The sequence below is a fragment of the Haemorhous mexicanus genome, unplaced genomic scaffold (assembly GCF_027477595.1).
Source record: "Haemorhous mexicanus isolate bHaeMex1 unplaced genomic scaffold, bHaeMex1.pri scaffold_147_ctg1, whole genome shotgun sequence".
In the NCBI taxonomy this organism is placed as follows: Eukaryota; Metazoa; Chordata; class Aves; order Passeriformes; family Fringillidae; genus Haemorhous; species Haemorhous mexicanus.
The window spans coordinates 1-26,130 of NW_026775998.1; the positions used below are offsets into that span (position 1 = coordinate 1).

Genomic DNA, 26,130 nt, shown 5'->3' on the forward strand with positions numbered 1-26,130 from the left:
GGGTTTTTTGGGGTTCTTGGGATTTGGGTTCCTGGAGGTTTTTGGGGGGTTTTTTGAGGTTTTTTTTTTGGGGGGGATTTTTTGGCGTTTTGGGGTTTGGGTTTTTTGGGGATTTTGGGTTTTTTGGGGGGGGCTTTATGGTTTTTTTGGGGGGGTATTTTTGGGGTTTTTGGGGTGTTTGGTTTGGGGTTTTGGGGATTTGGGGTTTTTGGGGATTTTGGGGTTTCTCTGGGGTTTTGGGGTTTTGGGGTTTTTGGGTTTTTTTGGGGTTTTGGGGGTTTTGGGATATTTGGGCTTATTGGGGGGTTTTGGGGATTTTGGGTTTTTTTTGGGGTTTTTCTGGGATTTGGGGTTTTTTGGGGGATTTGGGGTTTTTTGGGGGATTTGGGGGTTTTTTGGGGTTCTTGGGATTTGGGTTCCTGGAGGTTTTTGGGGGGTTTTTTGAGGTTTTTTTTGGGGGGGGATTTTTTGGCATTTTGGGTTTGGTTTTTTTGGGTTTTTTGGGGTTTTTTGGGGGGTTTTGGGATATTTGGGGTTATTGGGGGGTTTTGGGTTTTTTTGGGGTTTTGAGGTTTGGGGTTTTTCTGGGGTTTGGGGTTTTTTGGGTTTTGGGGTTTTGTGGGTTGGGGTTTTTGGGGTTTTGGGGTTTTTCTGGGGTTTTGGGGTTTTTTGGGGTTTTGGGGTTTTGGGGATTTGGGGTTTTTGGGAGTTTTGGGGTTTTTCTGGGGTTTTGGGGTTTTTTGGGGTTTTGGGGTTTTGGGGATTTGGGGTTTTTGGAGTTTGGGGTTTTCTGGGGTTTTGGGGTTTTTGGGGTTTGGGGTGTTGGGGATTTGGGGTTTTTGGAGTTTTGGGGTTTTTGGGGTTTTTGGGGTTTGTGGTGTTTTGGGGATTTGGGGGTTTTGGGGTTTTTCTGGGGTTTTGGGGTGTTTTTGGTCTTTGGGGTCTTCTGCAAAGGTTCTTGGGGGTTTTTTTGGGAGGGGTCTCTGTGTGACTCAGTTTCCCCTGGGGATTTTTTGGGGAGAATTTTGGGGTTTTTTGGGGTTTCTGACTCAGTTTCCCCTGGGGAGGAATTCCCGGGGATTTTTTGGGGTTTCTGGGATTTTTTGGGGGGAGAATTTCTGGGATTTTGGGGTCTCTCTGTGTGGACTCAGTTTCCCCTGGAGGAATTTTTGGAGGGGATTTTTGGGGTTTTTTGGGGTGGGATTTTTAGGATTTTTTTGGGGGAATTTTGGGATTTTTGGGGGGATTCTCTGGGATTTTTGGGGTTTCTTTTGGGGGGGAATTTCTGGGATTTTGGGGTCTCTCTGTGTGACTCAGTTTCTCCTGGAGGAATTTTTGGGGAGGATTTCTGGGGGGGGGAATTTTTGGGATATTTTGGGGTGGGATTTTTGGGATTTTTTGGGTGGGGAATTTTGGGATTTTTGGGGGATTTCTGGGATTTTTTTGGGGGGGAGAATTTCTGGAATTTTGGGGGGAAATTTGGGAATTTTTGGGACGAATTTCTGTAATTTTTTGGGGGGGGAAATTTGGGGATTTTTGGGGGGAAAATTTTGGGATTTTGGGGGGGATTTTTGGTTTTTTTTGGGGGGATTTCTGGGATATTTTGGGGAGGAATTTCTGGGATTTTGGACTCTCTCTGTGTGACTCCGTTTCCCCTGGGAGAATTTTGGGGGAGGATTTTTGGGATTTTTGGGGGGAATTTTGGGGATATTTTTGGGGGAATTTTTGGGGGATTTCTGGGAGTTTTGGGGGGGGAAATTTCTGGAATTTTGGGGGGGAAATTTGGGAATTTTTGGGAGGGACTTCTGGGATTTTTTGGGTGGGGAATTTTGTGATTTTTGGGGGGGGATTTCTGGGATTTTTTTGGGGATTTCTGGAATTTTTTTGGGGGGGATTTCTGGGATTTTTTTTTGAGGAATTTCTGGGATTTTGGACTCTCTCTGTGTGACTCCGTTTCCCCTGGGAGAATTTTTGGAGAGGATTTTTGGGGGGAATTTTTTGGGAATTTTTGGGGGGGACTTGGGGTGGATTTCTGGGATTTTTTGGGTGGGGAATTTTGGGATTTTTTGGGGGGGGATTTCTGGGATTTTTGGGGGATTTCTGGGATATTTTGGGGGGAAATTTGGGGATTTTTTTGGGGGGGGGATTTCTGGGATTTTTTTGGGGATTTCTGGAATTTTTTGGGGGGGATTTCTGGGATTTTTTTGGGGGCAATTTCTGGGATTTTGGGGTCTCTCTGTGTGACTCAGTTTCCCCTCCCCCGCCCCCCACAGCTCATCGCCCCTCCTCAGGGTGAGTCCGTGCCCCTCCCCCTCCCCCAATTTCCCTTTCCTTGGGGGGTGGGACCCCAAAACCGCCCCAGGGCCCCTCCCCCTCCTCTTCCTCCCCCTCTCCCCCTCCTCTTCCTCCTCCTCCTTTCCGTCCCAGCCTTCGTCCCTCCCCCTCCTCTTCCTCCTCCCCTCTCCCTCCCGGCCTTCCTCGCTCCTCCTCTTCCTCCTCCTCCCCCTCGCTCCTCCTCCTCCTCCCAGCCTTCCTCCCCTCCCCCCTCCTCCATTTCCCAGCCTTCCTCCTCCTCCTCCTCCTCCTCATCCCCCGGCTCCTTCCCCCGCCGGATTCTCCGCCCCGAATTCCCGAATTTTCCCCCCCCCCCCTCCTTTTCTCCATTTTTTTTTTTTTTTTTGGGATTTTCCGTCCCTCTCCCTCCCCCTCCCCCCCCGACCCTCTCCCCTCCCCTCCCTCCCATCCTTTTACGATCCCGCTTTTTTTTCTCCCCATTTCTCCATTTTTTCCCTCTTTTTTCCCGATTTTTCCCATTTTCCCCCCATCCTCATCCCGATTTTTTCCCTTTTTCTCCCCATTTTTTTCCCTTCTCATCCCGATTTTCCCCCCTTTTTTCCGCCGATTTCCCCCCATTTTTCCCCCCCTTTTCTTCCCGATTTTTCCCATTTTTCCCCTCCTCATCCCGATTTCCCCATTTTATCCCGATTTTCGCCCATTTCATCCCGATTTTCCCCATTTTCCCCTGTTTTTTTCCACTCCCTCATCCCATCGATTCCCTCCCTGCATTTCTCCATTTTCCCCTGATTTTTCCCCATTTTTTCCCCCCCTCATCCCGATTTTTTCCCCATTTCCCCTCATTTTTTTCCTCATATTTTTTCCCCATTTCCCCCCATTTTTTCCTCATATTTTCCCCCACTTTCCCCTCATTTTTTCCCATTTTCCCCCCTTTTTTCCCTCATTTTCTCCTTCATTTTCCCCTCATTTTTCCCCATTTTTCCCCCATTTTCCCCCCTAATTTTTCCCTCATTTCATCCCCATTTCCCCCCTTATTTTTCCCCATTTTCTCCTTCATTTTCCCCTTATTTTTCCCTCATTTTTCCCCCCATTTTCCCTCATTTTTCCCCATTTTCTCCCTCATTTCTTTCCAATTTTCTCCCTCATTTTTTCCCCATTTCCCCTCATTTTTCCCCATTTTCTCCCTCATTTCTTTCCCATTTTCTCCCTCATTTTCCCCCCTATTCCCCTCCATTTCTCCCCAAATCCTTCCCAAACCCCAAACCCCCCTCAACCCCCCCCTCCCCTCTCCCCTCCCCCCTTTTGACATCACCGCCCCTCCCCCACACCCCTCCCAAAACCCCCCCAAAAACCCCCAAAAAATTCTCACCATGTCCCCCCTGAACTAAACCATGGCTGCCCCCAACCCGGTGGCCACCCGGTGGTTTTTGGTGGCCCTTTTGGGGTCCCTCCGGGGGTCACTCTGGGGGTCCCTCTCGGCCTCGGCTGCAGGGAAGAAGGCCGTCCACGTGGAGGGCGCTCTTCCCCATGTCCGGCGGCTGGCCCGGGCGGGCAGGCGTGCCTGCCGGCCGTCAGGATGGCCCTGGAGGACATCAACGAGAGACGCGACATCCTGCCCGACTACGAGCTCAAACTCATCTACTACGACAGCAAGGTCAGCGCTTTGGGGTGAAAAAAACGGGATTTTGGGTCAAAATCTGGGATTTTATACCGAAAAATTGGGGGTTTTATAGTCAAAATTTGGGGGTTTTGGGGTCAAAATTTGGGGTTGGAGGGACATCAACGAGTGCTGGGACATCCTGCCCGACCACGAGCTCTGAGTCAACCACTAGGATGGGAAGGTGAAAGATTTTGGGGGTTAAAATATGAAATTTTGGGGTTTTGGGGTGAAAAAACCGGGAATTTATAGTCAAAATTTGGGGTTTTGGGGTCAAAAATTGGGGTTGGAGGACGTCAACGAGAGACGCGACATCCTGCCCGACCACGAGCTCAAACTCATCTACTACGACAGCAAGGTCAGCGCTTTGGGGTGAAAAAACGGGATTTTGGGTCAAAAATTTGGGGTTTTGGGGTCAAAAATTGGGGTTTTATAGTCAAAATCTGGGATTTTATAGTCAAAATTTGGGGGTTTTGGGGTCAAAAATTGGGGTTGAGAGGACATCAACGAGTGCTGGGACATCCTGCCTGACCACGAGCTCTGAGTCAACCACTAGGATGGGAAAGTGAAAGATTTTGGGGTGAAAAAATGGGATTTTTGGTCAAAGTTTGGGATTTTGGGGATTTGGGGTGAAAACGCGGGGATTTGGGGTGGAGATTTGGGGTCAGGATGGCCCTGGAGGACATCAACGAGAGACGCGACATCCTGCCCGACCACGAGCTCCAACTCATCTACTACGACAGCAAGGTCAGCGCTTTGGGGTGAAAAAACGGGATTTTGGGTCAAAAATTTGAAGTTTTGGGGTCAAAAATTGGGGTTTTATAGTCAAAATCTGGGATTTTATAGTCAAAATTTGGGGTTTTGGGGTCAAAAATTGGGGTTGGAGGACATCAACGAGTGCTGGGACATCCTGCCCGACCATGAGCTCTGAGTCAACCACTAGGATGGGAAAGTGAAAGATTTTTGGGGTGAAAAAATGGGATTTGGGGGTTTTGCGATGAAAAAATGGGATTTGGGGTGAAAACGCAACGGATTTGGGGTGGAGATTTGGGGTCAGGGTGGCCCTGGAGGACATCAACGAGAGACGCGACATCCTGCCCGACCACGAGCTCAAACTCATCTGCTACGACAGCAAGGTCAGGGTTTGGGTGAGAAAAAACGGGATTTTGGGTCAAAAATCTGGGATTTTTTACTGAAAAATTGGGGTTTTATAGTCAAAATTTGGGGTTTTGGGGTCAAAAATTGGGGTTGGAGGTCGTCAACGAGTGCTGGGACATCCTGCCTGACCCACGAGCTCTGAGGTCAACCAGTAGGATGGGAAGGTGAAAGATTTTGGGGTGAAAAAATGGGATTTTTGGTCAAAAGTTTGGGATTTTGGGGATTTGGGGTGAAAACGCGGGGATTTGGGGTGGAGATTTGGGGTCAGGATGGCCCTGGAGGACATCAGTGAGAGACACGACATCCTGCCCGACTACGAGCTCAAACTCATCTACTACGACAGCAAGGGTCAGGTTTGGGGTGAAAAAAACGGGATTTTGGGTCAAAAATTGGGATTTTATACTGAAAATTTGGGGTTTTGGGGTCAAAAATTGGGATTTTGGGGTCAAAAATTGGGGTTGGAGGACGTCAACGAGAGACGCGACATCCTGCCCGACTACGAGCTCAAACTCATCTACTACGACAGCAAGGTCAGCGCTTTGGGGTGAAAAAACGGGATTTTGGGTCAAAAATTTGAAGTTTTGGGGTCAAAAATTGGGGTTTTGGGGTCAAAATTTGGGGTTTTGGGGTCAAAAATTGGGGTTGGAGGACATCAACGAGTGCTGGGACATCCTGCCCCGGCCACGAGCTCAGACTCAACCAGTAGGATGGGAAAGTGAAAGATTTTGGGGTTAAAATATGAAATTTTGGGGTTTTGGGGTGAAAATGGGGATTTGGGGTGAAAAACGCGCGGATTTGGGGTGGAGATTTGGGGTCAGGATGGCCCTGGAGGACATCAACGAGAGACGCAACATCCTGCCTGACCACGAGCTCAAACTCATCTACTACGACACCAAGGTCAGGGTTTGGGGGTGAAAAAAACGGGATTTTGGGTCAAAATCTGGGATTTTATACTGAAAAATTCGGGGTTTATAGTCAAGATTTGGGATTTGGGGGTCAAAAATTGGGGTTGGAGGACGTCAACGAGAGACGCGACATCCTGCCTGACCACGAGCTCCAACTCATCTACTACGACAGCAAGGTCAGCGCTTTGGGGTGAAAAAACGGGATTTTGGGTCAAAAATTTGGAGTTTTGGGGTCAAAAATTGGGGTTTTGGGGTCAGGATTTGGGGTTTTGGGGTTTTGGGGTCAGACCCTGGGGATTTGGGGTCGGAAGTTGGGGTTGGAGAACGTCAACGGGCGCCGCTCATCCCTGACCACACAGCGAGGTGAGACATTTGAGGGGAAAAAATGGGATTTGGGGTCAAGGGTTGGGATTTGGGGTCAAAGTTTGAGATTTGGGGTCAAGGGTTGGGATTTGGGGGAAAAAAAATGGGATTTGGGGGGAAAAAATGGGATTGGGGGTCAAGGGTTGGGATTTGGGGGGAAAAAATGGGATTTGGGTCAAGGGTTGGGATTTGGGGTCAAGGGTTGGGATTTGGGGTCAGAGTTTGGGATTTGGGGGGGGAAAAATGGGATTTGGGGTCAAGGGTTGGGATTTGGGGTCAAAGTTTGGGATTTTGGGGGGAAAAAATGGGATTTGGGGTCAAGGGTTGGGATTTGGGGTCAAAGTTTGGGAATTTGTGGTCAAGGTTTGGGATTTGGGGTCAAGGGTTGGGATTTTGGGGGAAAAATGGGATTTGGGGTCAAGGGTTGGGATTTGGGGTCAGAAATTGGGGTTTGGGGTCAGGATTTGGGGTTTGGAGTCACCAGGATGGGTTTGGGGTCAGGATTTAGGATTTAGGGTCAGGGATTGGGATTTGGGGTCAGGATTTGGGGTTTGGGTCAGGTTTGGGATTTGGGATTGGGATGAATTTTGGGGTCAGGTTTGGGGTCAGTGGGATGGAATTGGGGTCAGGTTTGGGATTTGGGATTTAGGATTTGGGATTTGGGTGAGTTTTGGGGTCACCAGGATGGGATTGGGGTCAGGTTTGGGATTAGGGTGAGTTTGGGGTTGAGGTGAGTTTGGGGTCAGGTTTGGGGTCAGGTGAGGATGGGACCGGGGTCAGGTTTGGGATTTGGGATTGGGTGTGAATTTTGGGGTCAGGTTTGGGGTCAGGTTTGGGGTCACTGGGATGGGATTGGGTCAGGTTTGGGATTTGGGACTGGGTGTGAATTTTGGGGTCAGGTTTGGGGTCAGGTTTGGGGTCACCTGGATGGGATCAGGGTCAGGTTTGGGATTTGGGATTGGGGTGAATTTTGGGGTCAGGTTTGGGATGGAGGCCCCAAAACCCCAAATTTTCCCCCCCAAAATTCCACCCCGTACCCTTCGGATTTTTCCAGGGATTTCTCCAGACTCTGAAATCTCCAAAAAATCCCCAAAAAAACTCCCCCAAAAAATTCAAATTCCCACCTAACCCCCCCCCACAAAAATCCCAATTTTTCCACCAAAAAACCCCCAAATTTTCCCCCCAAAACCCCAAAATTTCTCCCCCCAAACCCCCCAAAATTCCCCCCAAACAATCCCAAATTTTCCCTCCAAACCCCCAAAATTTCTCCCAAAAACCCCCTAAAATTCCCACAAGAAACTCCTGATTTTCCCTCCAAACAACCCCAAAATTCTCCCCCCAAACCCCCAAAAAATCCCAAATTTTCCCCCCCAAAAACCCAAAATTTCTCCCCCCCAAAACCCCCAAAATTCCCCCCAAAAATCCCAAATTTTCCCCCCAAACCCCCAAAATTTCTCCCCCCAAACCCCCAAAATTCCCCCCAAAAATCCCAAATTTTCCCCCAAAAAACCCCAAAATTTCTCCCCCAAACCCCCAAAAAATCCCAATTTTTCCCCCCAAAACCCCCAAAATTTCTCCCCTAAAAACCTCCAAAATTCCCCAAAAAAATCCCAAATTTTTCACCCCAAACCCCCAAAATTTCTCCCCCAAAACCCCAAAATTCCCCAAAAAAATCCCACATTTTCCCCCCAAAAAACCCCAAAATTTCTCTCCCCCAAACCCCCAAAAAATCCCAAATTTTCCCCCCAAAACCCCAAAATTTCTCCCCCAAACCCCCCAAAAAAATCCCAAATTTTTTCCCTAAAAATTCCCAATTTCTCCTGAATTTATCCCAAATTTTCGTCCCTCCCGAACCCCCCTAAAATCCCCCCCCCCCAAACGGGGTCCAGCGCCGTTGCCACGGCAACGAGGGGATGCTGCTGAGCGTTGCCATGGCAACGAGGGGATGCTGCTGAGCGTCGCCATGGCAACGGCTTCCGGACTTTTCCATGACGGGAATGGGGGGGGGGGAAATGGGGGGAGGGGAACCCGGAATTTTGGGGTGAAAATTGAATTTTTTGGGGTTTTTTCTGGGACAAAAAATGGGATTTTTTGGGGTGAAAATTGAATTTTTTGGGGGATTTTTTGGGATTAAAATGGGATTTTTTTGGGGGTTGAAAATTGAATTTTTTGGGGGATTTTTTGGGATTAAAAATGGGATTTTTTGGGGTGAAAATTGATTTTTTTTGGGATTTTTGGGGATAAAAAATGGGATTTTTTGGGGTGAAAACTGGATTTTTTGGGGATTTTTTTGGCTAAAAAATGGGGGGCTTTGGGGGATTTTTTGGGATAAAAATGGGATTTTTTGGGGTGAAAATTGAATTTTTGGGGGATTTTTGGGATAAAAATGGGATTTTTTGGGGGTTGAAAATTGAATTTTTTGGGGGGATTTTTTGGGATAAAATGGGATTTTTTGAGGGCTGAAAATTGAATTTTTTGGAATAAAACTGGGATTTTTTGGGGTGAAAATTGAATTTTTGGGGAATTTTTGGGGGTTGAAAATGGGGCTTTTGGAGGATTTTTTTGGGATAAAAAATGGGATTTTTGGAGGTTGAAAATGGGAATTTTTGGGGGTTTTTTGGGGGGGATAAAAAATGGGATTTTTTGGGGTTGAAAATGGGATTTTTGGGGTTTTTTTTTGGGGTTGGAAATGGGATTTTGGAGGATTTTTTGGGGTTGAAAATTGGGATTTTTTTAAGGGGTTGGAATGGGATTTTTGGGGTTGAAAATTGGATTTTTGGGGCCATTTTTGGGGTTTTGGGGTTTTTGGGGCCATTTTGGGGTGGATTTTTTTGGGAATTTTGGGATTTTTTTTTCCGGAACTGGTCTGGAACTGGTTGAACTGGGATTGTCCCCGATTGTCCCCTCAGTGTGACCCCGGCCAGGCCACCAAGTCCCACCTGGCACCATCTTGAATCTTTGGGTCCAACCTTGGATTTTGGGGTTTTGGGGTCAATTTTTGGGGGAATTTTGGGATTTTTTGGGTTGGAACTGGTCTGGAACTGGTCTGGAACTGGTCTGGAACTGGTTGAACTGGGATTGTCCCCGATTGTCCCCTCAGTGTGACCTTGGCCAGGCCACCAAGTCCCACCTGGCGCCATCTTGGATTTTGCTTTTTGGGGCCATTTTGGGGTGGATTTTTTTGGGAATTTTGGGATTTTTTTTTTCTGGAACTGGTCTGGAACTGGTTGAACTGGGATTGTCCCCGATTGTCCCCTCGGTGTGACCCTGACCAGGCCACCAAGTCCCACCTGGCGCCATCTTGGATCTTTGAGTCCAACCTTGGATTTTGGGGCAATTTTGGGGTTTTTGGGGCCATTTTGGGGTGGATTTTTTTGGGAATTTTGGGATTTTTTTTTTCTGGAACTGGTCTGGAACTGGTTGAACTGGGATTGTCCCCGATTGTCCCCTCGGTGTGACCCTGACCAGGCCACCAAGTCCCACCTGGCGCCATCTTGGATCTTTGAGTCCAACCTTGGATTTTGGGGCAATTTTGGGGTTTTTGGGGCCATTTTGGGGTGGATTTTTTTGGGAATTTTGGGATTTTTTTTTCTGGAACTGGTCTGGAACTGGTTGAACTGGGATTGTCCCCCGATTGTCCCCTCAGTGTGACCCGGCCAGGCCACCAAGTCCCACCTGGCGCCATCTTGGATTTTGGCTTTTTGGAGTTTTGGGGGCCATTTTGGGGTGGATTTTTTTGGGAATTTTGGGATTTTTTTTTTTCTGGAACTGGGAGTTACTGGTTGAACTGGGATTGTCCCCGATTGTCCCCTCAGTGTGACCCTGACCAGGCCACCAAGTCCCACCTGGCGCCATCTTGGATCTTTGGGTCCAACCTTGGATTTTGGGGTTTTGGGGTCAATTTTTTGGGGGAATTTTGGGATTTTTTGGGTTGGAACTGGTCTGGAACTGGTCTGGAACTGGTTGAACTGGGATTGTCCCCGATTGTCCCCTCAGTGTGACCCCGGCCAGGCCACCAAGTCCCACCTGGAGCCATCTTGGATTTTGGGTTCAACCTTGGATTTTGGGGCAATTTTGGGGTTTTTGGTGCAAATTTTTGGGGTTTTTGGGTTTGAACTGGTCTGGAACTGGTCTGGAACTGGTCTGGAACTGGTTGAACTGGGATTGTCCCCGATTGTCCCCTCAGTGTGACCCCGGCCAGGCCACCAAGTCCCACCTGACGCCATCTTGGATTTTGGCTTTTTGGGGTTTTTGGGGCCATTTTGGGGTGGGTTTTTTTGGGAATGTTGGGATTTTTTTTTCCGGAACTGGTCTGGAACTGGTTGAACTGGGATTGTCCCCGATTGTCCCCTCAGTGTGACCCTGACCAGGCCACCAAGTCCCACCTGGCGCCATCTTGGATCTTTGAGTCCAACCTTGGATTTTGGGGCAATTTTGGGGTTTTTGGTGCAAATTTTGGGGTTTTTGGGTTTGAACTGGTCTGGAACTGGTCTGGAACTGGTCTGGAACTGGTTGAACTGGGATTGTCCCCGATTGTCCCCTCAGTGTGACCCTGACCAGGCCACCAAGTCCCACCTGGCGCCATCTTGGATCTTTGAGTCCAACCTTGGATTTTGGGGCAATTTTGGGGTTTTTGGTGCAAATTTTGGGGTTTTTGGGTTTGAACTGGTCTGGAACTGGTCTGGAACTGGTCTGGAACTGGTTGAACTGGGATTGTCCCCGATTGTCCCCTCAGTGTGACCCCGGCCAGGCCACCAAGCTCCTCTACGAGCTGCTCTACAACCTCCCGTTCAAGATCATCCTCATGCCCGGCTGCTCCAGCGTCTCCACCCTGGTGGCCGAGGCCGCGCGCATCTGGAACGTCACCGTGGTGAGGAAGAGGCAATTTTGGGGCAAAATTCAGAATTTTTGGGGTTGGTTTGGTGGGGGGAATTTTTTGGGATTTTTTGGGGGATTTTTTGGGATTTTTTTGGTGATTTTTTGGGATTTTTTAAAAATTTTTTCGTGTTTTTCTCAAATTTTTTTTTATATTTTGTGAAATTTTTTTTGAATTTTTTTTTTATTTTTTGGGGGAATTTTCTGGATTTTTTTGGGAGATATTTGATGATTTTTTGGAATTTTTTTGGATTTTTTTCAAATTTTTTCATTTTGTTTATATTTATTTTTAATTTATTTTCTTTTTTTTTCAATTTTTTTTTAAATATTTGGGGGGTGTTATTTAATCTTTTAGGGAATTTTCCTGGATTTTTGGGGATATTTTTGGTGATTTTTTGAGATTTTTGTTGGAATTTCTTGCTTTTTTTCAATTTTTAAAATATTTTGGGATTTGTTTTTTTGGTTTAATTTTTTGGGAGATTTTTTGAGGGAATTATCTGGATTTTTGTGGATTTCTTGGGAATTTTTTTGGATTTTTTGATTTATTTAATTTTTTTTTAATATTTTGGGATTTTAAAAATTAGTTTTTAATATTTTGGAGGGAAATTTTCTGGAATTTTTTGTGATTTTTTTTTTAAATTTTCTTGATTTTTTTCGATTTTTTAAAATTTTTTTTTTATATTTTAAGATTTATTTTTATTATTTTGGGGGGGATTTTCTGGAATTTTTTTTTTTTTTTTTGGTGATTTTGGGGGTTTTTTGGGGTTTTTTTCCCTTTTTTTCCTATTTGTTTTCAAAATTTTTTTCAAATTTTTTTTATATTTTGTGAATTTTTTTTTTAATTTTTTTTTTATTTTTTGTGAGTTTTCAGGATTTTTTTTTTTTTTTTTGGGTGAATTTTTGGGGGATTTTCTCAGGATTCCTAAAACCTTTCTCTTACTTCACAAATTTTTGAATATTTCAGGAATTTTGGGGTGAAATCTTTGGGGAAATTTTCTCGACTCTTCACAGATTTATTTAAAATTCCCAATAACATTTCCTCGATTTTATTTTATTTTATTTTATTTTATTTTATTTTATTTTATTTTATTTTATTTTATTTTATTTTATTTTATTTTATTTTATTTTATTTTATTTTATTTTATTTTATATTTTATTTAATTTTTTAATAAAAATAAAAACTTTTGGAGCCTTTCCTGACCTTTTGGGAATTTTTTGGAGGGAATTTTTGGGATTTTGGGGGGGTCCTTCCCGTCACTCCCAGGCTGCCACTCCCAGATTTTTCTTGTCACCCCCGTTCCCAAAATTCCCCAAAATTCCCAAAATTCCTCCTCCCATTCCCACCACTCCCATATTTCCAATCATTCCCAAATTCCCATTCCAAAAATTCCCAAAAAATTCCCCAAATTCCTCTTCCCATTCCCACAATTCCAATAATTCCCAAAATTCCACAATTCCCATAATTCCCATTCCTGAAATTCCCCAAAATTCCCAATTTCCCATTCCCCAAAATTCCCAAAATTCCTCTTCCCATTCCCACCATTTCCCATATTTCCAATCATTCCCATAATTCCCCAAATCCCAAAATTCCCACCATTCCCATTCCCAAATTCCCACCATTCCCAAATTTCCCATTTCCACCATTCCCAAATTTCCCATTCCCACAATTCCCACAATTCCCAAATCCCCACAATTCCCAAATTCCCACAATTCCCACAATTCCCAAATCCCAAATTCCCACAATTCCCAAATCCCAAATCCCCACAATTCCCACAATTCCCAAATCCCCACAATTCCCAAATCCCAAATTCCCACAATTCCCAATTCCCAAATCCCCACAATTCCCACAATTCCCACAATTCCCAAATTCCCTTAATTCCCAAATTTCCCATTCCCACAATTCCCAAATCCCAAATCCCCAATTCCCAAATTCCCACAATTCCCAAATCCCAATTTCCCCCAATTCCCATCATTCCCAATTTCCCCCAATTCCCAAATCCCAAATCCCCACAATTCCCAAATCCCAAATTCCCACAATTCCCAAATCCCCAATTCCTAAAATTCCCAATTCCCCACAATTCCCAAATTCCCACAATTCCCAAATCCCAAATTCCCACAATTCCCAAATTTCCCATTCCCACAATTCCCAAATCCCAAATCCCCACAATTCCCAAATCCCAAATCCCCACAATTCCCAAATCCCAAATCCCCACAATTCCCAAATCCCAAATTCCCACAATTCCCAAATACCAAATTCCCACAATTCCCACCATTCCCAAATCCCAAATCCCCACAATTCCCAAATCCCAAACCCCCACAATTCCCAAATCCCCACAATTCCCACAATTCCCAAATCCCCACAATTCCCACAATTCCCAAATTCCCACAATTCCCAAATCCCATAATTCCCCAAACCCCACAATTCCCAAATTCCCACAATTCCCAAATCCCCAATTCCCAAAATTCCCAAATCCCCAATTCCCAAAATCCCTGCAATTCCCATCCCCAAATTCCCACAATTCCCAAATCCCAAATTCCCACAATTCCCAATTCCCCACAATTCCCAAATTCCCACCATTCCCACCATTCCCAAACCCCCAAATTCCCAAAATTCCCAAGTTTCCCACAATTCCCATCCCCAAATTTCCACAATTCCCAAATCCCAAATCCCCACAATTCCCAAATCCCAAATCCCCACAATTCCCAAATTTCCAAATTCCCACAATTCCCAAATCCCAAATTCCCACAATTCCCAAATCCCAAATCCCCACAATTCCCACAAGTCCCACAATTCCCACAAGTCCCACAATTCCCATCCCCAAATTCCCACAATTCCCAAATCCCAAATTCCTAAAATTCCCAATTCCCCACAATTCCCAAATTCCCACAATTCCCAAATCCCCAATTCCCAAAATCCCCACAATTCCCAAATCCCAAATTCCCCCAATTCCCAAATCCCCACAATTCCCAAATTCCCACAATTCCCAAAATCCCCACAATTCCCAAATTCCCAAATCCCCACAATTCCCGAATTCCCACAATTCCCAAATCCCCACAATTCCCCACAATTCCCAAATTCCCAAATCCCCACAATTCCCAAATTCCCAAAATTCCCCACAATTCCCATCCCCAAATCCCTACAATTCCCAAATCCCCACAATTCCCAAATCCCAAATCCCCACAATTCCCAAATCCCCAATTCCCACAATTCCCACAATTCTCATTCCCGCCATTCCCAAACTCCCCAAATCCCAACATTCCCACCATTCCCATTCCCAAAATTCCCTTAATTCCCAAAGTTCCCATTCCCAAAATTCCCAAATTTCCCATTCCCACAATCCCCACAATTCCCAAATTCCCACAAGTCCCAAAATTCCCAAAATTCCCATTCCCACCATTCCCATTCCCATCCCCAAAATTCCCAAAATTCCCATTATTTTCACCATTCCCAAAATTCCTCTTCCCATCCTCATTCCCAACCTCCCCAAATCCCCAAAATCCCCCAAATTCCCCAAATCCCTGCAATTCCCATTCCCACAATTCCCAAAATCCCCATCCCCGTTGTTCCCAAAATTCCCAAATCCCCAGAATTCCCAGAATTCCCATCCCCAAAATTCCTGAGTTCCCACAATTCCCAATTCCCAAAACCCCCAAAATCCCCCAAATCCCAACAACTGCCGTCCCCAAAGATTCCCAAAATCCCAATTCCCAAATCCCCCCCAAATTCCCAAATCCCCAAAATTCCAACTACCAAATTCCTCAAAAAATTTTTCAAACTAAAAAGAAAAAAATTTAAAATCCAAAAGAAAAAAATCCCCCAAAATCCCCCCCAAAAAATCGCAAAAAAATTCACAAAAATTCCCCCAAATGTCCCCAAAAATTTCCCAAAAATCCCCCAAAATCCCCCCAAAAAAACCCCCCAAAAAATCCCCAAAATCCTCAAAAAATCCCTAAATTCCCCCAAAAAATAAAAAAAATCTCCAAAAAATAGAAAAAAAAATCTAAAAAAAAATCCCCCAAAAATCTCCAAAAAATTCCCCAAAAAATCCAGCAAAAAAGTCACAAAAAAAAAAAAAATCCCCCAAGAATCTCAAAAAATCCCCCAAAATCCCAAAAAAAATCCCCAAAATTTTCTGAAAAATCCCCAAAAAATCTCCAAAAAATAGAAAAAGAATCTCAAAAAAATTTTAAAAAACCCAAAAAATCCCCAAAAAATCCCCAAAAATCCCCCCAAAAATCTCCAAAAACTTGAAAAAAAAAAAATCTCCAAAAAATAAAAAAAATCCCAAAAAATCCCCAAAAAATCCCCCAAAAATCTCCAAAAAATAGAAAAAGAATCTTCAAAAATAAAAAAAATTTAAAAAAAAATTTAAAAATCCCAAAAAATCCCACAAAAATCCCCCAAAAATCTCCAAAACCTTGAAAAAAAATCTCCAAAAAAAAAAAAAAATCCAAAACCCCCCCAAAAAACCCCCAAAAAATCCCCCAAAAATCTCCAAAAAATAGAAAAAGAATCTCAAAAAAATAAAAAAAAATCCCCAAAAACCCCCAAAAAATCACCAAAAAACCCCCAAAAATCACCAAAAAAATCTCCAAAAAAATCTCCAAAAACTTGAAAAAAATCTCCAAAAATAAAAAAAAAAACCCAAAAAATCCCCAAAAATTCCCCAAAAAATCCCAAAAAAATCTCCAAAAAAGGGAAAAAGAATCTCAAAAAAGTTAAAAAAAAAACCCCAAAAATCCCAAAAAAATCCCCAAAAATCCCCAAAAATCCCCCAAAAAATCCCCAAAAAAATCTCCAAAAACTTGAAAAAAATCTCCAAAAATTAAAAAAATAATCTCAAAAAATCCCAAAAAATCCCCCAAAAATCCCCCAAAAATCTCCAAAAAATAGAAAAAGAATCTCAAAAAATTTTTAAACAAATCCCAAAAAAACCCCAAAAAAATCCCCAAAAAATCCCAAAAAAATCCCCCCAAAAATCTCCAAAAAATAGAAAAAGAATCTCAAAAAAAATTTTAAAAAATCCCAAAAAACCCCCAAAAATTCCCCAAAAAATCCCAAAAAAATCTCCAAAAAAGGGAAAAAGAATCTCAAAAAAAAAAAAAATCCCAAAAACCCCAAAAAAATCCCCAAAAAATCCCCAAAAAATCCCCCCAAAAATCTCCAAAAAATAGAAAAAGAATCTCAAAAAAAATTTAAAAAAATCCCAAAAAACCCTCAAAAAAATCCCCAAAAAATCCTAAAAAATCCCCAAAAAATCCCCCAAAAATCCCAAAAAATCTCCAAAACCTTGAAAAAAAATCTCCAAAAAACAAAAAAGAAATCCCCAAAAAAACCCCAAAAAACCCCCAAAAATCTCCAAAAAAATCCCCAAAAATCCCCAAAAATCCCAAAAAAATCCCCCCAAAATCCCAAAAAATCTCCAAAAACTTGAAAAAAAAAATCCCAAAAAATTAAAAAAAAATCCCAAAAAACCCCAAAAAACCCCAAAAAATCCCCCAAAATCTCCAAAAAATAGAAAAAGAATCTCCAAAAAATAAAAATAAAAATTAAAAAAATCCCAAAAAATCCCCAAAAAATCCCCAAAAATCCCCCCAAAAATCACCAAAAACTTGGAAAAAAAAATCTCCTAAAAATAAAAAAAAAATCCCCAAAAACCCAAAAAAATCCCCCCAAAAAATCCCAAAAAATCTCCAAAAACTTGAAAAAAAAAATCCCAAAAAATTAAAAAAAAAAATCCCAAAAAACCCCAAAAAACCCCAAAAAATCCCCCCAAAATCTCCAAAAAATATAAAAAGGATCTCAAAAAAATCCCAAAAAAATCCCAAAAAAATCCCCCAAAAAATCCCCAAAAAATCTCCAAAAAATAGAAAAAGAATCTCCAAAAAATAAAAATAAAAATTAAAAAAATCCCAAAAAATCCCCAAAAATTCCCCAAAAAATCCCAAAAAAATCTCCAAAAAGGGAAAAAGAATCTCAAAAAAAATAAAAAAAAAAAAAATCCCAAAAACCTTGAAAAAAAATCCCCAAAAATCCCCAAAAAACCCCCAAAAAATCACCAAAAAAATCTCCAAAAACTTGAAAAAATCTCCAAAAATTAAAAAAAAATCCCAAAAAGCCCAAAAAACCCCCCAAAAATCCCCCAAAATCTCAAAAAAAAAAAAATCCAAAAAAACCCCAAAAAAAACCCAAAAAATCCCCCAAAAATCTCCAAAAAATAGAAAAAGAATCTCAAAAAAAATCCCCAAAAAATCCCAAAAAACCCCAAAAAATCCCCAAAAAAATCTCCAAAAACTTGGAAAAAAAAAATCTCCTAAAAATAAAAAAAAAAAATCCCCAAAAACCCAAAAAAATCCCAAAAAAATCCCCATAAATCTCCAAAAACTTGAAAAAAAATCCCAAAAAATTAAAAAAATAATCCCAAAAAACCCCAAAAAAATCCCCCAAAAATCTCAAAAAATTCCCCAAAAAACCCCAAAAATTCCCCCAAAAATGTCCAAAAAATAGAAAATGAATCTCCAAAAAATAAAAAAAATCCCCAAAAAATCCCCAAAAAATCTCCAAAAACCAGAAAAAGAATCTCAAAAAAATAAAAAAAAAATCCCAAAAAATCCCCCAAAAAAATCCCCCAAAAATCTCCAAAAACTTGAAAAAAAAATCTCAAAAAAAAAAAAAAAATCCCAAAAAAATCCCAAAAAATCCCCAAAAAATCCCCCAAAAATCTCCAAAAAATAGAAAAAGAATCTCAAAAAAATCCCAAAAAAATCCCCCAAAAAATCCCCAAAAAATCCCCAAAAAGTCCCAAAAATCTCCAAAAACTTGAAAAAAAAATCTCCAAAAATAAAAAAAAAATCCAAAAAAATCCCAAAAAATCCCCAAAAAATCCCCCCAAAATCTCCAAAAAATAGAAAAAGAATCTCCAAAAAATAAAAATAAAAATTAAAAAAATCCCAAAAAATCCCCAAAAAATCCCCAAAAATCCCCCCAAAAATCTCCAAAAACTTGGAAAAAAAAAATCTCCTAAAAATAAAAAAAAAAAAATCCCCAAAAACCCAAAAAAATCCCCAAAAATCCCCAAAAAACCCCCAAAAAATCACCAAAAAAATCTCCAAAAACTTGAAAAAAATCTCCAAAAAATAAAAAAAATATCTCAAAAAACCCAAAAAACCCCCAAAATTCCCCCAAAATCCCCTCAAAAATTTGGGAATTTTGGGAATTTTGGGAATTCTGGGGAATTTTGGGGATCTCTTGCCGGTGCCCAGCTCTCGTACGGCTCCAGCTCCCCGGCGCTCTCCAACCGCCGCCGCTTCCCGACCTTCTTCCGCACGCACCCGTCGGCCACGCTGCACAACCCCACGCGCGTCCAGCTCTTCAAGAAGTGGGGATGGACCAAGATCGCCACCATCCAGCAGACCGAGGAGGTCTTCACCTCGGTACGGACCCCCCAGGGACCCTCGGAACCGTCCCGGGCTCCGAGGCCGCCCGGGAATTCCAACAAATCCCAACTTGGCTTTGGTGGCTCCAAAATCCTCCTTGGGTTCCTCCTTGGTGGCTCCAAAATTCTCCTTGGGTTCCTCCTTGGTGGCCCCAAGATCTTCCTTGGGTTCCTCCTTGGTGGCTCCAAGATCCTCCTTGGGTTCCTCCTTGGTGGCACCAAGATCCTCCTTAGGTTCCTCCTTGGTGGCTCCAAGATCCTCCTTGGTGGCACCAAGATCCTCCTTGGGTTCCTCCTTGGTGGCACCAAGATCCTTCTTGGTGGCCCCAAGATCCTCCTTGGGTTCCTCCTTGGTGGCCCCAAGATCCTCCTTGGTGGCCCCAAGATCCTCCTTGAGTTCCTCCTTGGTGGCCCCAAGATCCTCCTTGGTGGCCCCAAGATCCTCCTTGAGTTCCTCCTTGGTGGCCCAAGATCTTCCTTGGTGGCCCCAAAATACTCCTCTGGTTCCTCCTTGGTGGCCCCAAGATCCTCCTTGGTGGCCCCAAGATCCTCCTTGAGTTCCTCCTTGGTGGCCCAAGATCTTCCTTGGTGGCCCCAAAATCCTCCTTGGGTTCCTCCTTGGTGGCCCCAAGATCCTCCTTGGTGGCCCCAAGATCTTCCTTGAGTTCCTCCTTGGTGGGCCCAAGATCCTCCTTGGTGGCCCCAAGATCTTCCTTGGTGGCCCCAAAATCCTCCTCTGGTTCCTCCTTGGTGGCCCCAAGATTATCCTTGGGTTCCTCCTTGGTGGCCCCAAGATCCTCCTTGAATTGTCCTTAGTGGCCCCAACCCCTCCTTGATGTCCCCAACCCCATTTTTGGTGTCCCCAACCCCATTTCTGATGTCTTCAACCCCTCCTTGATGCCACCAACCCCTCCTAGATGTCCCCAACCCCATTTTTGGTGTCCCCAACCCCATTTTTGGTGTCCCCAACCCCATTTCTGATGTCCCCAACGCCTCCTAGATGTCTCCAACCCCATTTTTGGTGTCCCCAACCCCTCCTAGATGTCCCCAACCCCATTTTTGGTGTCCCCAACCCCATTTTTGGTGTCCCCAACCCCATTTCTGATGTCCCCAACGCCTCCTAGATGTCTCCAACCCCATTTTTGGTGTCCCCAACCCCTCCTAGATGCCCCCAACCCCATTTTTGATGTCCCCAACCCCTCCTAGATGCCCCCAACCCCATTTTTGATGTCCCCAACCCCTCCTGGGTGTCCCCAACCCCATTTCTGATGTCCTCACGTCCCCCCCAGACCCTGGACGACCTCGACCGGCGGGTGAAGGAGGCCGGGCTGGAGATCACCTTCCGCCAGAGCTTCTTCTCCGACCCCTCCGCGTCCGTCCGCAACCTCAAGGTGAGACCCCCACCCCCACCCCGAGGTCCCACCCCACCCTCGGGACCACCCCAGGGTCCCACCCCACCCTCGGGACCACCCCAGGGTCCCACCCCACCCTTGGGACCACCCTCGGTCCCACCCCACCCTTGGGACCACCCCGACCATGGTGGACCTCCAAAAAGAGGAGAAACCACCCCAAAAATCCATGGTGGGGGGGTCAAAGAGGAAGGGGAGGTTTATGCAAATGAGGTGGGCGGGGCTTTAAAAAGCGTCCAATCCCGCAGCGGCAGGACGCCCGGATCATCGTGGGGCTCTTCTACGAGACGGTGGCGAGGAAGGTCTTCTGTGAGGTGGGAACGGATGGAGGGTGATGGTGATGATGGTGGTGGGTCATGGATGGATGATGATGGTGATGATGGTGATGATGATGGTGATGATGGTGATGATGATGATGATGGATCATGGATGATGGTGATGATGATGATGGTGATGGTGATGGATCATGGATGGATGGAGATGGATGGTGGTGATGATGATGGTGGTGATGATGGTGATGATGATGATGATGATGGTGATGGATCAATGATGGTGATGGATCATGGATGGATGATGATGATGATGATGATGATGATGATCATGATCATGATGGATCGATGATGGTGATGATGATGATGATGGTGATGAATCAATGATGGATGGAGATGGATGATGGTGATGATGGTGGTGGTGATGATGGTGATGGATCATGGATGGATGATGGTGATGGTGATGGTGATGGATCGATGATGGTGATGATGATGATGATGGTGATGAATCAATGATGGTGATGATGATGATGATGATGATGGTGATGGATCAATGATGGATGATGGTGATGGTGATGATGATGATGATGATGGATCAATGATGGTGGTGATGATGATGATGGATCAATGGTGGATGAATGGTAGAACTTGATGGATGGATGGAGATGGATGATGATGATGGTGATGGTGATGGATCAATGATGATGGATCATGGATGGATCAATGGTAGAACTTGATGGATCATGGATGGACGGAGATGGATGATGGTAATTATGATGATGATGGTGATGATGATGATGATGATGGTTCAATGGTGGATCAGTGGTGGAACTTGATGGCTCATGGATGGTTGGAGATAGATGATGATGGATCAATGGCAGATCAGTGGTGGAAATTCATGGATCATAGATGGATGGATGAAGATGGAGGATGATGATGATGATGGATCAGTGATGGATGGATGGAGATGGATGGTGGTGATGAGGATGATGATGGATCCATGATGGATCAATGGTGATGGATCAATGGTGGAACTTGATGGATCATGGATGGATGGAGATGGATGATGATGGCGATGACGATGATGATGGATCAATGGTAGGATTTGATGGATGGAGATGGATGATGATGATGATGATGATGATGATGATGGATCGATGATGGTGATGATGATGATGATGGATCATGGATGGATGGAGATGGATGATGGTGGTGATGATGATGATGGATCAATGATGGTGATGGATCATGGATGATGATGATGATGATGATGATGATGATGGTGATGATGATGGTGATGATGATGATGGATCATGGATGGATGGAGATGGATGATGATAGCGATGATGATGGTGGTGATGGATCATGGATGATGGTGATGATGGTGGTGGTGATGATGGTGATGGATCATGGATGGATGATGGTGATGGTGATGATGGTGATGGATCATGGATGGATAGAGATGGATGATGATGATGATGGATCGATGATGGTGATGATGATGATGATGATGGTGATGGATCATGGATGGATGGAGATGGATGATGGTGGTCATGATGATGGTGGTGATGGATCATGGATGATGGTGATGATGATGGTGATGGATCAATGATGGTGATGGATCATGGATGGATGATAATGATGGTGATGATGATGATGATGATGATGATGGATTTATGATGGATCAATGGTAGGACTTGATGGATGATGATGATGGTGATGATGATGATGATGGAGATGGATCAATGATGGTGGTGATGATGATCATGGATGGATGGAGATGGATGATGGCGATGACGATGATGATGGATCAATGGTAGGATTTGATGGATGGAGATGGATGATGATGATGATGATGATGATGGATCAATGATGGTGGTGATGATGATGATGGATCATGGATGGATGGAGATGGATGATGGTGGTGGTGATGATGATGATGATGGATTTATGATGGATCAATGGTAGGACTTGATGGATGATGATGATGGTGACGGTGATGATGATGATGATGGATGGATGATGGTGGTGATGATGATGATGATGATGATGATGATGGATCATGGATGGAGATGGATGATGGTGGTGATGATGATGATGGATCAATGGTAGGATTTGATGGATGGAGATGGATGATGATGATGATGATGATGATGATGATGATGATGATGGATTGATGATGGTGATGATGATGATGATGAATAATGGATGGATGGAGATGGATGATGGTGGTGATGATGATGATGATGGATCAATGATGGTGGTGATGATGATGATGGATCATGGATGGATGGAGATGGATGATGGTGGTGGTGATGATGATGATGATGGATCAATGGTGGATCATGGATGGATGGTGATGATGATGATGATGAATCAATAGTGGAACTTGATGGATCATGGATGGATGGAGATGGATGATGATGATGGATCATGGATGGAGATGGATGGATGGAGATGGATGATGATGATGGATCATGGATGGAGATGGATGGAGATGGATGATGATGATGGATCATGGATGGAGATGGATGGAGGTGGATGATGATGATGGATCATGGATGGAGATGGATGATGATGATGATGATGATGATGATGGTAGATCCATGATGGATCAATGATGGATGGGTGGAAATTACCAGAAACCGATGACGGACAGCCAGCCATACGGACCTCCCCACCCTTCCAGGTCTACAAGGAGAAGCTCTACGGCAAGAAGTACGTCTGGTTCCTGATTGGCTGGTACGCCAACAAATGGTTCCGCACCGAGGACCCTTCCATCAACTGCACGGCCGACCAGATGGCCGAGGCGGTGGAAGGTCACATCACCACCGAGATCGTCATGCTCAACCCCGAGAACACGCGCAGCATCTCCAACATGGTACCGGCAGGGTGGGGTGGTGGCCAACGCGACCCTTGGGTCACCCTTGGGTGGTGGAAACCTGACCCTTGGGTCACCCTTGGGTGGTGGAAACCTGACCCTTGGGTGGTGGCGAACCCGACCGTTGGGTGACACTTGGGTGGTGGAAACCTGACCATTGGGTGACACTTGGGTGGTGGAAACCTGACCATTGGGTGACCCTTGGGTGGTGGAAACCTGACCATTGGGTGACACTTGGGTGGTGGAAACCTGACCACTGGGTGACCCTTGGGTGGTGGAAACCTGACCATTGGGTGACCCTTGGGTGGTGGCCAACCCGACCCTTGGGTGACCCTTGGGTGGTGGAAACCTGACCATTGGGTGACACTTGGGTGGTGGAAACCTGACCATTGGGTGACCCTTGGGTGGTGGACACCTGACCATTGGGTCACCCTTGGGTGGTGGAAACCTGACCCTTGGGTGACCCTTGGGTGGTGGAAACCTGACCATTGGGTCACCCTTGGGTGGTGGAAACCTGACCCTTGAGTGACCCTTGGGTGGTGGCCAACCTGACCCTTGGGTGACCCTTGGGTGGTGGAAACCTGACCCTTGGGTGACCCTTGGGTGGTGGCCAACCTGACCCTTGGGTGACACTTGGGTGGTGGCCAACCCGACCCTTGGGTGACCCTTGGGTGGTGGCCAACCCAACCCTTGGGTGACCCTTGGGTTGTCTCCAACCCAATGTTGGGTCAACCTTGGGTGGTGGCCAACCCAACTGTTGGGTCAATGTTGGGTGGTGGCCAACCAAACCCTCGGGTCAATGTTGGGTGGTGGCCAACCCGACCCTTGGGTGACCCTTGGGTGGTGGCCAACCCAACCCTTGGGTGACACTTGGGTGGTCTCCAACCCAATGTTGGGTCAACCTTGAGTGCTCTCCAACCCAAACCTTGGGTGGTCTCCAACCCAACCATTGGGTCAACCTTGGGTCAACCTTGAGTAGTCTCCAACCCAAACCTTGAGTGGTCTCCAATCCAACCATTGGGTCAACCTTGGGTCAACCTTGGGTGGTCTCCAACCCAAACCTTGGGTGGTCTCCAACGCAACCATTGGGTCCAAGTTGGGTGATCATTGGGTGGTCTCCAACCTAAATCTTGGGTCAACCTTGGGTCACCCTTGGGTGGTCTCCAACCCAAACTTTGAGTGGTCTCCAACCCAACCATTGGGTCAACCTTGGGTGAACATTGGGTGGTCTCCAACCTAAATCTTGGATCAACCTTGGGTCAACCTTGGGTGGTCTCCAATGCAACCATTGGGTCAAAGTTGGGTGATCATTGGGTGGTCTCCAACCTAAATCTTGGGTCAACCTTGGGTGGTCTCCAACCTAAATCTTGGGTCAACCTTGGGTGCTCTCCACCCCAACCGTTGGGTCTCGCCCACCAGACGTCCCAAGAGTTCATCGCCAAGCTGGAGAAGAGGTTGGGCACCAACTCCACCGAGGCCGGTGGCTACCAGGAGGCGCCGCTGGCCTACGACGCCATCTGGGCCTTGGCCTTGGCGCTCAACAAGACGGCCCAAGAGTTGGCCAAGCAAGGGGTGGGCTTGGACGAGTTCAACTACAACAACAAGACCATCACCGACGAGATCTACCGGGCCCTCAACTCCTCGGCCTTCGAGGGCGTCTCGGTGCGTGGGCCGGGTCCAGCTTTGGGTGGAGGTGGCACCAGAAGTCAGCCTTGGGTGGAGGTGACATCAAAAATGTCACCAAAGTTCAGCTTTGGGTGGTGGTGGCACCAGAAGTCAGCTTTGGGTGGAGGTGACATCAAAAATGTCACCAAAGTTCAGCCTTGGGTGGAGGTGACATCAAAAATGTCACCAAAGTTCAGCTTTGGGTGGAGGTGGCACCAGAAGTCAGCCTTGGGTGGAGGTGATGTCCAAAGTGTCACCAAAGTTCAGCCTTGGGTGGAGGTGACATCAAAAATGTCACCAAAGTTCAGCTTTGGGTGGTGGTGGCACCAGAAGTCAGCCTTGGGTGGAGGTGACATCAAAGGTGTCACCAAAGTTCAGCTTTGGGTGGAGGTGGCACCAGAAGTCAGCTTTGGGTGGAGGTGACATCAAAAATGTCACCAAAGTTCAGCCTTGGGTGGAGGTGACATCAAAGGTGTCACCAAAGTTCAGCTTTGGGTGGTGGTGGCACCAGAAGTCAGCCTTGGGTGGAGGTGACATCAAAGGTGTCACCAAAGTTCAGCTTTGGGTGGTGGTGGCACCAGAAGTCAGCCTGGGGTGGTGGTGACATCAAAAATGTCACCAAAGTTCAGCTTTGGGTGGTGGTGGCACCAGAAGTCAGCCTTGGGTGGAGGTGACATCAAAGGTGTCACCAAAGTTCAGCCTTGGGTGGAAGTGACATCAAAAATGTCACCAAAGTTCAGTTTTGGGTGGAGGTGACATCAAAAATATCACCAAAGTTCAGCTTTGGGTGGTGGTGGCACCAGAAGTCAGCTTTGGGTGATGGTGACATCAAAAATGTCACCAAAGTTCAGTTTTGGGTGGAGGTGACATCAAAAATGTCACTAAAGTTCAGCCTTGGGTGGAGGTGGCACCAGAAGTCAGCCTGGGGTGGAGGTGACATCAAAAATGTCACCAAAGTTCAGCCTTGGGTGGTGGTGGCACCAGAAGTCAGCCTGGGGTGGTGGTGACATCAAAAATGTCACCAAAGTTCAGCCTTGGGTGGTGGTGGCACCAGAAGTCAGCCTGGGGTGGAGGTGACATCAAAAATGTCACCAAAGTTCAGCCTTGGGTGGTGGTGGCACCAGAAGTCAGCCTTGGGTGGAGGTGACATCAAAAATGTCACCAAAGTTCAGCTTTGGGTGGTGGTGGCACCAAAAATGTCACCAAAGTTCAGCTTT

General features: G+C 45.3%; 1 protein-coding gene across 1 annotated transcript in view; it reads left to right on the forward strand.

Annotated features, from left to right (window-relative positions):
- The first annotated feature begins 3,679 nt into the window (after positions 1-3,679).
- The window catches only part of LOC132322823 (gamma-aminobutyric acid type B receptor subunit 1-like), a 50,859-nt gene continuing 28,408 nt past the window's right edge, over positions 3,680-26,130 (forward strand). The window contains 8 exon segments of the mRNA XM_059837534.1: positions 3,680-3,837; positions 3,839-3,949; positions 11,114-11,248; positions 18,517-18,687; positions 19,979-20,080; positions 20,347-20,412; positions 23,057-23,248; positions 24,668-24,910. Coding sequence (XP_059693517.1) covers positions 3,823-3,837; positions 3,839-3,949; positions 11,114-11,248; positions 18,517-18,687; positions 19,979-20,080; positions 20,347-20,412; positions 23,057-23,248; positions 24,668-24,910 — 1,035 coding nt within the window. The 5' untranslated portion in view covers positions 3,680-3,822.